This window comes from Taudactylus pleione, unplaced genomic scaffold (assembly GCF_031769625.1).
Source record: "Taudactylus pleione unplaced genomic scaffold, aTauple2 ptg000370l, whole genome shotgun sequence".
NCBI lineage: Eukaryota > Metazoa > Chordata > Amphibia > Anura > Myobatrachidae > Taudactylus > Taudactylus pleione.
In genome coordinates, this window is record NW_028284771.1 from 11,315,345 (window position 1) to 11,328,020 (window position 12,676).

The 12,676-nt window shown below is 41.6% G+C and overlaps 1 protein-coding gene across 1 annotated transcript in view; it reads right to left on the bottom strand.

Moving 5' to 3' along the window:
• Nucleotides 1-12,676, bottom strand: part of ADGRV1 (adhesion G protein-coupled receptor V1) — a 556,691-nt gene that overhangs the window by 347,006 nt on the left and 197,009 nt on the right. Inside the window, exons 47-50 of the mRNA XM_088444649.1 lie at nt 11,402-11,574; nt 10,488-10,628; nt 4,083-4,184; nt 1,534-1,786 (exon numbers count right to left, since the gene is read on the bottom strand). Of these exons, the coding sequence (XP_088300775.1) occupies nt 1,534-1,786; nt 4,083-4,184; nt 10,488-10,628; nt 11,402-11,574 (669 nt within the window). The remainder of the gene's footprint in view (nt 1-1,533; nt 1,787-4,082; nt 4,185-10,487; nt 10,629-11,401; nt 11,575-12,676) is intronic.

Here is a 12,676-nt window from a genome sequence, read left to right on the forward strand (position 1 = left end):
TTTTATAAGGCAGCAGTTATACTAAACTAGACTATGGAAAGAGTACCCAATGCAGAGCCGGCCCTAACCAATTTGATACCCTAGGCAAAATTTTGGCTGGTGCCCCCTATCACCGCCTCTGACCCAGCACCTTTCTCCCAGCACAGCACCCATCACAAAGCAGCACAGATCAGAGGCAGCCAGCAACACCCATCACCCTTCACTCATAGCAATCCACATCCACAGAGCTGTAACTAAACATTTTGGTGCCAGCCAGAGCATTAACAGCCCCAACCCACATATTTTAAATAGGGACAGCGCGTGCCAAAAAAGGGGAGTGGCCATACAATAGTACCCCCAATTCAAATTATGTCACACAGTAGTACAACCTTATTCACATTACATCACAGGATTGTGTCCCTTATTCATATTACGTCACACAGTAGTGTCCCTTAATCACATTACACATAGTGTTCCTTAATCACATTACACCACACAGCAGTGTCCCTTATTCACGTTATGTCACATAGTAGTGTCCGCTATTCACATTATGTGACACAGTAGTGTCCATTATTCACATAACACCACAACGTATTGCTCCTTATTCACATCACGCAACACAGCAGTGCCCTTTATGCGCTTTGTGCCACACCGTAGTGCAGCTTGTACATATAATTCCCCACAGTAGTAGCATCCCTTACACACAATGCCACACAGTAATGCCCCTTACACTAATGCCACACATTAGTAATGCCCTTATACACATAATGCCAAACAGTACTGCTTTTTCGATTGTAAAGAGAAGTAGCGCAGCAGATATCACTGATATCTGCTGCTATACCACTTGTTAAATAGCCCTGATGTTAAAAAATGTGACAGTCCTGTTTTCGTAGGGTTGAACACATTTTTTAGCTTGATGAATAGGCCCCCAAGACAGCCTTCCACATCTGCCAACAATGATTGCAAATACATCACTGATGCCGATAGGTGCTTTTGCTGTTCTGGTATACAGTATGTTACGAGTATCTATGTTTACGAGGTAGAAAGTTGTCTCTGCTGTGTAGAAAGGATTTTTTAAAATCATTTTAAAACCTAATAGTGAATGTGCAACTCGGACGTAAGTGTAAAAGTGATGTATGCCGAAAGTATAGCTGGCGCATATGCTACCAGCGCATACCCACATGCAACTGGCGATAGCTGTCACTTTGAATATGTGCGCAATTGCAACGTTTTAGTGAACACATTTTACACCTATGCTTCTTAGGCAGAATTGTGTCCAAAGCCTGCATATCAGCCACAATGTGTGGCTCTAGACTAGAGCTTTATTTTACACTTGGATATCCCCTCCTCGTCTTGGCACTACTTAATCCTATGTGTAAGATCTATGTCCTATAGATGAAGAGAAAATAAAGACATTTGAAAATATGCCACATTTTTCCCTTAAAATTAACATTCATCATATGTTTAGGCATTACAGACATGCAGTATCTAATGTACACAGAGTTTCCAGGTCACACACAAGGAGTAGTGTCATGTGTGATGTATATACGATACCTTGTACAAACAGGATGTAGATGTCAGCTCCACAAACCAGAGACTCCACGCTTGTAGCTCCAGTAATTGCCACGTTCTCTGCATTTCCAAACTGGTTACTGGACCATGTGTACATGACAGAATTCTGGTCAGTACCTCCAAGGCACAAGACTATGTAGACAATGCCTCCACGAGTGAATACTGTCAGCCCTGTGATTCCATGGACTGGGAGTCTTTGATACAGTACAAACATACCATTACTCCATTTGTAAATCTACATGAGAACAAGATAAGGACAACATGAATTTCGCCTACAAAACAAAAAATTTCTTATTTTAGATCATAAGCTGCTAATTTAACATGAATGACTTTACCCAATCTGAAATGTGTTCTTCTTATACTGTACTGCTTACAAATGCTTCCAATATTTCATTCTAAGACAGTAGACTACAAATCCTATAAATACACTCATTTTAGTGTCACTGAAAGACACCATAGTGCAAACGTTCAGAACTGACTATGACTGTTGCTGAAATAAGGTTACAAGGAGAAGCCATTTTGTTTTATATGAACATGACACCAATTAAACCAGGGTTAGCCAACTGGGTCCTCGAGAGCTACTAACAGTTCACGTTTTCCAGACAACATTGCTGGTGCACAGGTGTAGTCATTACTAACTGTCACATTTTCAAACATGTGGTGCATTCATTCCCAACCGACACAATCTTCAGAACCACAGGTGGCCTGGAAAACATGAACTGTTGCTCTCAAAGGACCAGGGTTGGCTACCCGTCATTTAATCTATATAATAATTATGTAAGGTCTGTCCCGCCTCCAACAGACCTTACACAAGGTGGGGGAGTGGCTATGGGCAACATCTCCACTCCTGGAAACCCACACTTTAGTAAATACACCCCTAAGTTTTTGTGAGGCATATTATTTTGAAGTGAGCTATAGTAATGCAGACAGTGACAGCTAATATTGTGGAGAGAGCTTACTGTGAAGCGCACAAAGGGCCTGATTCACTATGGATCGCAATATAGCATATGTACGCAGTACCGTCAATAGTATGCTAATCCATAGCACCGCAGCCCACTTGGACTGCGAAAACATAGGTACAAACGCATACCATCAGACCATATGCACAGTTAAGGCAGGTCAGACTTAACTCAGGAATTGCTTATTTCAGCGCACACGCTATGAGGCCTTGGGCTGCATAGGGTATCGCAGTGGATAATTTATGCACACCCATGCAACGGCATTCAAACGCACTGGATCGCCTGCATTCGGCCGACTGCCCCCTTTCCCCGTCACCAACCACAAGCGGCACTTCCTGTCAATCACTCTGCGATGGGTCAGCATGGTCACTGCAATCGCAGTCCCGATTGCAGTGGCAGGTTCGCACACACTCACTGTGATGCATATGCATGCGTAGTACGCAACAATCGGCCGATTGCGTGCATATTAGCAACTATAATCCAAGCAGAATCAGGCCCAAAGACAGCTATTGTGTACAGCGCTGCAATAAGGAAGAGACGTCTAGTGTAGTGAAGCAGGCTGCCATTAGGCACAGAGAGAAAGCAGGAGAGGTGCTGGTTGGGGGTTGGGAATAGCCGTCAGGTGAAATACAGATGCCGCAAGCCCGAACAAATAGAATCCCAATGGGGCAGGTAAGTCAGCTAACCCTACCCACCCCCACCCCTAACCCTAACCCTCCCTTGGTGGTGCCTAACCCTAAAACTCCCAGGGTGGTGCCTAACCCTAAGTGCCCCTGGGGGTGCCTAAACTTAACCCTCCCGCCTCTGCAGCTAAAAGCTAACAGTAGCCGGCTTACCTTTGTTCAGGAAGCCGTCTGTCGGGAATCCGTCGTCAAGCAAAAGATAGGAGTCTGGATTTAGACGCCTATCTTTAGTCCCAAATCAGGATGTAGATGTTGGGAATTCGTCAGACGGCTTGCCAGCCATCTGTATTTTGACTACATCCCGCTGGTTGGTACAAAGAGATAGTAGATATTATGAAGAGAGCTGTTTTCTGGGCTTGTGAGTGGATTGTATTTATTTATTATTGTTTATATAGTGGCAATATGTTACCTAGTGCTCTACAGAAAATATTTAATCTTTCATATTCATTTTCAATCACACAAATACTAAGGGGGGAGCCTTTCTCAGCAGAAAAATAACCTACTAGTATATTTTTGGACTATGGTAGAAAACCATAGCACACTGAGGAAACCCATGGAAACACATGGAGAGCATACAGCTCTACACAGATAGGGCCCTGGTCAGAGTTGCACTCATAGACCTGACTCTGAGAGACAACAATGCTAAGGAAGTGCCACACTACTACCGGAAGTGGCTGTTATTGTGGTGGAAGGCTCTGAGCCGGGTGGCTGACAAAAATGCCAGGCATTACAGGTAGAACAATGCCTAAATGATTAGCCAATCAGCTGGAGCGCTATAAGTAATATCATCTGTTTAGCCTATGATGTTAGTTACACTGTTTGCTTATACAGTATACAATCATAAGAGCACAGCAAATAATGAATGGTTTGAAAATAATAGATGGCAAACCTGAGAAGCGTTTGTACGACTTGAAATTATCAAATAATCATCCTTATTCCCAAGTGAGAAATGCTTCAGACTGCCTGTTCCTGGTACTGACACCGTCTGTCTCTGAAATTACAATCATGCAATGAAGATGTAAAGAACGGCAACAAGCGGTTCTTGGTTCTTTGGTTTACATATGAAAATAAATTAATATGATCTTACATGCAATAAAAACCTTCAATTAAAACACATATTTGACTAATATAAAGCAAAATACCTTTGAGATAATGTATGACGACATTTAAAATGGAAAAAAACAATATATATATAATATATATATATATATATATATATATAATATATATACACACATACATACACTCTATATATATATATACATATATATATATATATATATATACAAAAAATGTAAAACATAATAAACATATGCGTACATACAAAATTAACATAAAACGCAATAAAATGCATTTAAATACAATTTTATTTTTTTTTATTTTTTAAAATGTATATATTTTATTTCATACAGAAAGTAGCAACAATGTGACTACCAGAATAATAGCATACAGTAGTAAAATATAACTAAGTAACTAAATATAACTAAAAAAGGTAAAACATAATAAACATATGCGTACATACAACATTAACATAAAACGCAATAAAATGCATTTAAATACAATTTTATTTTATTTTTTTATTCAAAATTTATATATTTTATTTCATACAGAAAATAACAACAATGTGACTACCAGAATAATAGCATACAGTAGTAAAATATAACTAAGGAAATAACAAAACAGATCAGCCTGTTACAAATAGCTGGTGTGCAGAATGATCCAAAGCATAAATGTTATTAATTGGCAAGGAAACATAATGTAACTTGCAAGGTACTTATAACTGGGGTGCAGTGGAGGAAGGAAATCAGTCAAAACAATAAAAAGAGGGAGCAGGGGTTATGAATCGGGGTCACTTGTTGTCTGCCATCCTGTGTTATTATTTGGATGGCACAGTCTGTAGATGGAGTTATTCTATGAAGAGGGTCTGTTGTACAAGTACCACAAGAACAATGCTTATTATTAATGTAAGATTAAATATGCTTAATATAAAGGCCAGATCAGAAGAATACAAATTTGAATAACCAAAGTCATGTAACTCATACCTAAAACATATAAACATGTAAATATTATTATTATTATTATTATTATTATTATTATTATCCTTTATTTATATGGCGCCACAAGGGTTCCACAGCGCCTTACATAGTACATAAATATATTACATAAACATAGTACATAAACAGTCGAGCAGAACAAGAAAACAGTGTCATACAGTTTAAGACACTATAAGACAAGTACATGGTATATAAACACTGCTGCAACAGTAGCAGGATGGCAAAAGTCACGGGTTAGGTGCTTTTGAGTATAGAGTAGATAATATAAGTAAAGAAAGGATAAGCTCAAGAGGAAAGAGGGCCCTGCTCGTGAGAGCTTACATTTTAGAGGGGATGGGCAAACAGACAGGGGTGACACAGATGGGGTAGACAGAGCATGGGACAGAGGGTTAGGATGACAGATGGGTGGATTCCTATTTTACAGTATGTGTGGAAGTCATTTGAATTAAGCTTTACGCCACTGACATTCTACTTTAAGAGGCAGTATATGTAGGCGTCTGTGGAAAGCCATGGTTGTTATTTCAGTTTATGTGAAGTTTGATGGGTAGCTGAAGCCACTTCATGAAGGGCTATTTAGTGAGTTTGGTTAACGTGTGAACCAGCGGTCTCATGTAAATGTAGAAATTGATGAAAGTAGTTATTGTAAAGAGATGTTCAGATGTAAAATAATAAGTTGTGATCAAGGGCTCTATTTATCAACATTATTTTTACAAAAATAATGTGAAAAAGGGTTTTTTCACACCCTTTTCACATTATTTTAGTATCACCTATAGTTATTACAGGGCAATTGGAGTAGAATTCGTAAAATTCTACTCCAACCCCTACTGTAAGTATCAATTATTTTTAGTAAAGCAGATCGCATTTCCCATAATTGTAATGGGAAATGTGATCCGACCAAAGTTACTAAAAATAAATGTGAAAAAAATACCGGAGAAAGCCCTGTGATAATAACGCCACCTGGAGGTGGCGTTATCCAGGGTCTCCCCCGGTTACCGGACTCCTGCTCTGCTCTATTGGGGAGAGCAGAGCCGGGAGTCGGTCCCAGTAATCAGCTATGTGGTCTAAACAGACCACAAGCTGATTGCTGTAAAAAAAGAAAATAAAAAAATAGTAAAAAGAAAATTACTTACCTGACTCCAGGGACTGGTGATCGGGCCTCCGGTGATGTCTCCCCTCCGGTCAGCTGGTCTCCCACAGTGCACTGCGGCCCGGTCATCAGGTGATCAGGCCCCAGTGCAGTGTGGGAGATCACCTGACCGGAGGAATGGAGAACATCACCGGAGGCCTGCAGCATGCAGGTAAGTGGAAGTAAGGGAGAGGGGGGTCGCGGGGGGGGAAGGGGGGGTCGCGGGGGTGGGGCTTAGAGGCGGGGCTTAGCGCCGGAGGGGGGTTAGCAGCGGCGACCGGTCGGCGCATGCACGGGCACTTAATCACGGTATTTTTTGCGAAAATACCGTGATAAGGCTCCGAGGGGGATTCGCAGGGACAGAGCTTTATCGCAAGCTCTGTCCCTGCAAGGGATTTGTAGTAAATCCCTGTGATATTGCCTGAAATCGCAATGCGAATTCAGTCGGTAATATCACACTACAATCTGCATTACAAATGCGGATTGTAGTAAATAGAACCCCAAGTGTGAATTCTATAAGGCACATTTATTGATTTGGAGGGTGATGGGAGACATGTGAGGTTTGCAGGACATTTATTCCATAGTAAATCCGCTGTATGTGTGTGGAGCCTGGATTTGGTGATATGTCACCAGATAATAAAAGCAGGAGGATGGAAAAGTAGATATAGTTGTAGGTGTGTAAAAGTTTTTTATTGTGACACAGTGAGGCTGTAATAGTCAATTTTTGATGAAAAGAAAGCTCATGAGTTTTTAGAGGAGGTGAGTGACTCAATAGGGCGGCAGTGTGCCCAGAGAGGGGAGATGCAGGGAGAGTTAGGGATGTTATATCCTTAGAGAAAATACAAAGGAGGGAGTTGATAAAAAGAAATGTGTAGTACATGGTGAGTTTTAGGTTTGTTATTTTTAGACAAATTTTAAAGCAATTAGTTTCTTAATCTGAAATTACCTTAGATTTGGTCAATGTTTGTTCAACTGTTTGATTAACTGTTATGCAATCACACTTTGTGCCTTTTAACACTTGGTGCTTTTAGCCCCAGCTGCCCCTAGACTGAATATAAGGAGTGGTATCCCTTGATTGAGACAGGCTACAACTGACTCAATTGGCTTGCTGATCAAAGGAGATAACTTGCTCTGAGTTGGAGAAAAACCAGGCCAGATATATACCATAAACTATGCTTCACTGACCAATACAGACTATACAGGAAAAAAAACAAATCTGTCAAGAGAGACAGTCACATACATTTAAATCCGTACACGATTGCATGAGGTTCTATGCAGAATATAGGTGCAATATAAAATTGTGCTCTCTCTGGACTGGAATAGTATAGTGAAGCAGTTCTATCATAGACAATAATAAATCCACAGTGGCTAGGTTAGCGAAATAACCACAGTCACGTCCTAGAAATGTCTACAATGGTTGTGTAATGCTGAAATGATGAAGACCACAAGTCCCTCTGTGCCCAGGTTTGCTGTAGTAACTAATATGTAGGTTGTATCAGATATAGGGCCTGATTCAAAGATGCAAGCAGTTGCAACCACTGGTGCGTATCTTTGCTGGAAGCTTTAACACTGCCGAAGATTCTTAACACGCCACCATCGGCACACAATCGCCACTTGTCCCAGCCCTATGGCAGGTGCAGTGTCGATGTGGCCACCTCCCAGTCACCACCCAGGAACGCCCATGGTTTCCCTCACCATTTCTGATACACTCACACTCAGGGTAATGCATACGTCGTAGTGACTTCCAGAATATTTTGCACATGTGCAGTAGCAACTAATCGCTCAACTACGCGAACATCAGCACTGTGTGTAGTTAGCGTGCACAGGTATTTTCCCGGCTGGTATATTGCCCATTTGATTGAATCTGCAAATATTGGCCCTCATTCAGAGCCGTACGCTCTGAGCAGAGCGCACGCTCTGAATGAGGGCCGCCCTCCATAAAAATGGAGCGTCCTCTTGGACGCTCGTATAGCTGTGGGTCACCACCCACAGCCTATACGAGCGTGCAGTTTGATGGCCGCGATGGTCGTGACCATCGCGACCATCGAAACTGCGAGCCGGAGCCTGCGGTTGAGGTTTTCAACCGCAAGGCCCGGAGTGATTTTGGCTCTATCAGAGCCAAAATCACTCCCACTGACATCACTAGTGATGTCAGTGGGCCGGCTTCTGACGGAAGGCGTTCCCTTGGGAACGCCCCTGTCAGGGAGGCACGCCCACCAAAGGGGGCGTGCTGTCAATCAACATCGACAGCACGCCCCCTTTGATCAGACACAACGAGCGAAGGACTTTCCTTCGCTCGTCGCGTCTGGCGCATGCGCACAACGGAGCTCCCTCCGTTGTGCGCATGCTCAGTGCAGACCATCGACCCACTTGCGAGCGGACAGCCGCTTGCGAGTGGGTCTGAATCAGGGCCATTGTTCGGTTCTCTTACATAGTGTTGGAATGTCACGGGTCCCAGGATACCTCCAGATCAAAATATAACAAAATTCAGAGCAATCCATTGAAAAAAGTCATTCATGATTGTAGTTAAAGGTATATAGTGACAAATTGCCCAAAATGATTTGTGTGCCTGATATGGGATAAAGAATTGATAAGATGTCTAACTTGATGGTTTGGAAGATTTTTTGCCTCAGAGAAGGTGACTGTTTGTAGCAAACTGCTAAACAATAAGTAAGAGACTCTCTCTCTGTGATGTTCACCTGATACTATCCAGAGCTGTAACTAGACTTTTTGGTGCCCTGTCCCAGAAAGAGCATTGGCACCCCCCTCATTTTTCAAAGGGACATAATGCTCCCAAAAAAGGGGAATAGCCTCATGGGGAAGGGCCAGGGAAGAGATAGGAGAGGCCAGGAGATGCTGGGGATGAAATAAGAGGAAGCTATAAGTGAGAATGATAATAAACAGAAATTTGATAGGCCCAAACAGCGCCCCCTGCCCTGTGGTACCCTGTGCGATGGCACCGGCTGCACTACCCTAGCTACAGCCCTGATACTATCAGTCACCAGCAGACCTGGTGTGCTGGGATAACTTACCACCTCCAGGATCCACTGCTGCTGGGTCCTCCTTCCTCCTGCTCTGGGTGCTGGCCTCTCCCTGCAATAGGTTGCACGCTACAGAGTCTGTTGCATACAGTAGTTCTGCTGAAGATTTAAAGCGGCAGTCACATCATCAAGCCCACCTCATTGAAATTTATTTAGGTTTTTAAGCCAGGTTTGTACACAGATCTGTGCCAGAGCATTAGGCTCACAAACTGTGCTCCTGGGTTCCAGTATCCTGGGTATCCATATCCTGAATTCTGACTGATTCCTCTGCATCTGATCCAGCTTGCCTCCTGACTCCAGACTGTTCTTCTAACTGTTGATATGGGTCTTATTCTGTATGTTTTGTTGTGAGACGGCTTGACTTGATTTTTTCTTCTGGAGATCCACTGGCTTATTCACAGTCCACTTGCATACCAGACCCAGCTTTTAGACCTTTCCAGTTCTGGTCACCGACACATCACATCTGGGGGAACTCTAGAAGACTGCCACCTGCGTACCTTCTAGCTGGTGAAACCAAATTCCCTTTGCAGGGGTGAAGAATGGGGGCTTGTTAATTCTGCACCTTTGCAAGTGGAAAACCAAACTGATGTAAATGAATTTAATGAAATGTTTTACCCACAGGACCTTAGCAGTTTAGGTGAGTACTGGTACCTTATTTTCATAGTACTGGTACATTTTTTCATAGGAAAAAAACAACACTGTGTATTACTACTTTATTTCTGTTATTAAAAATGAAACATACTTCAGTTCTGCAACAACAAACAAGTAGCATGAAAAAACTACAGACAGTGCTCATTGTATTTAGTGGGTGCCACTTCCCTTAAGTACTGCTTTTTTGTTATTTATTCATACCCTACAGTTATCACTGCTTAGAATGTGTCTTCAAAAAGCTCTCAGCAGACATCTAAATATAAGAGGGGTACTGTAGCATCAGAAGCATCAGAACAAAGGACTATCAAACCAGTACTGTTCTATTGTTTATGAGAGAAATAGCAATGTTTAATGCTGCACACAACATTTCAAAGAATGGTGATGATAGCTCTCCTGTAACAATAGGTGGGAAACATGCTTACCAGTAATAATCCATCCTTGCGTGTGAATGTATAGACTGTGTTATTTGAAGGTAGATCACCAATACCTTTAGTTATAACAATGATCTGAGAGCCATTAACTGTAAAAGCCACACAATGTACAGGTTTTTCAATGGTAAATTCCTGTTTGAAAAAAAATGAAATCCAGAAAACATCAATTTAAAACTGAATTACTGATATATTTACTGATTGTTGCACATACAGTACAAATGACCCTACCCAGAGTTCTCCTAACCTGAGCTCCATGGAGCCTATTTCTCAGGGCTCAGTTGGTCTGAGAGCCTCGGCTGAAAGCCAAAGGCTGTGTGATGCTGCTATAAGTGGACTGCGGCTTTCTACTGGTTCTCTTACACACATCAGAACCATTTGCAGGTGTACTATTACACTATGGCAGCTCCTGCGGCTCCATTAAGAGAGGGGAGCTGGGAACTGAAAATCGATTAATTAACTGGGATTGCTGCTTTTATTAGAAAAGAGCTTCAGTCAGGGAGAAGCTAGACGTGTAGAAGCTCTGCAGAGACGAGAGTTGTAGGTATCTCCTCCGATTATTTATGTTAGCATCACCTCCCTTGGGGCAAGAGTGAGACTCTACACAGAAAGCGGGGAGGAGAGAAGAGGAAACATTCCCATTCTCAGACTAATATTTTCCTTCTGCCTCCATAAAATATCTGTGTTAGTGACCAGTTGCTCAGTAGCCTAATTTAGGTTAAAAAGTAAACATAGATGTACTTATCCTTTAACATTTTATATTACATAAAGACATAGGTTTCCATACTCAATTAAACTGTAATAATAGGAAGTTTACCTACTGTAATACATTCTTAATGCTTACTATGGTCATAACATGGGCTAAGTGTGATACTTTTCTCATCAATATATTTTATATAGAAAAATACCTGGATAGCTACAAATACTCCACGCCACTCGTACACTGTGGCAGTGGACTGAGCGATAGAAAACGTTTGTAGCAAAACGCCGTATTGAACGTCATCATGAGTGAAGAAACACCAGCTGGAGGCTGACTCATTAGGAAATCTTTGTAGAACAGATAGTACAGTGTTGGGACCCCCTGTACGAGAGAGAGAGAGTGTCTTCAATTAATGTACCAACCTTACACATGTTGCACTTCATCTCCCTATTAATGACATAGAGGTAACGTTTATTCTGAATTGCTTGCTGCAAAAATAAACAAATAAATGTAATGCTTTATCAAACTAATCTATTTCAATTCATATATGTTTCATAAAATCTTTTTTATCTTCTTTAAAAACATACTTATATATTTATGATAACTTGTGTTATGCAATACATGTTTGTGGGTGGGAGCGGAGGTTACCCCTTCATGAGCAGAACATAGGGCTGATTCTGAGTCACAAGCTACAGTACTGCGGCCACTTTAGCACCTTTTGCTGTAGTCACGTCTGTGACTATACTAATACTAATAAAAGTCCTTGTACTTGTGAACAAGTGTGCGTCTGACTGTGCAAGGGCTGTGATGGCCACATCAAGCATCTTTAGATGTTGTAATACCGCTTTGTGTGTCTTTAGATGCTGTAAGACCGCTAGGTGTGTCTTTAGATGCTGTAATACAGCTAGGTGTGTCCTTAGATGCTGTAATACCGCTTTGCGTGTCTTTAGATGCTGTAATACCACTTTGTGTGTCTTTAGATGCTTTAATACCGCTAGGTATGTCTATAGATGCTGTAATACCGCTTTGTGTGTCTTTAGATGCTGTAATACCACTTTGTGTGTCTTTAGATGCTGTAATACCGCTTTGTGTGTCTTTAGATGCTGTAATACCGCTTTCTGTGTCTTTAGATGCTGTAATACCGCTTTGTGTTTCTTTAGATGCTTTAATACCGCTAGGTGTGTCTTTAGATGCTGTAATACCGCTTTGTGTGTCTTTAGATGCTGTAATACTGCTAGGTGTGTCTTTAGATGCTGTAATACTGCTTGGTTTGTCTTTAGATGCTTTAATACTGCTTTGCGTGTCTTTAGATGCTGTGATACTGCTAGGTGTGTCTTTAGATGCTGTAAATACCACTTTGTGTGTCTTTAGATGCTGTAATACCGCTTTGTGTGTCTTTAGATGCTTTAATACTGCTTTGCGTGTCTTTAGATGCTGTAATACCGCTTTGTGTTTCTTTAGATGCTTTAATACCGCTAGGTGT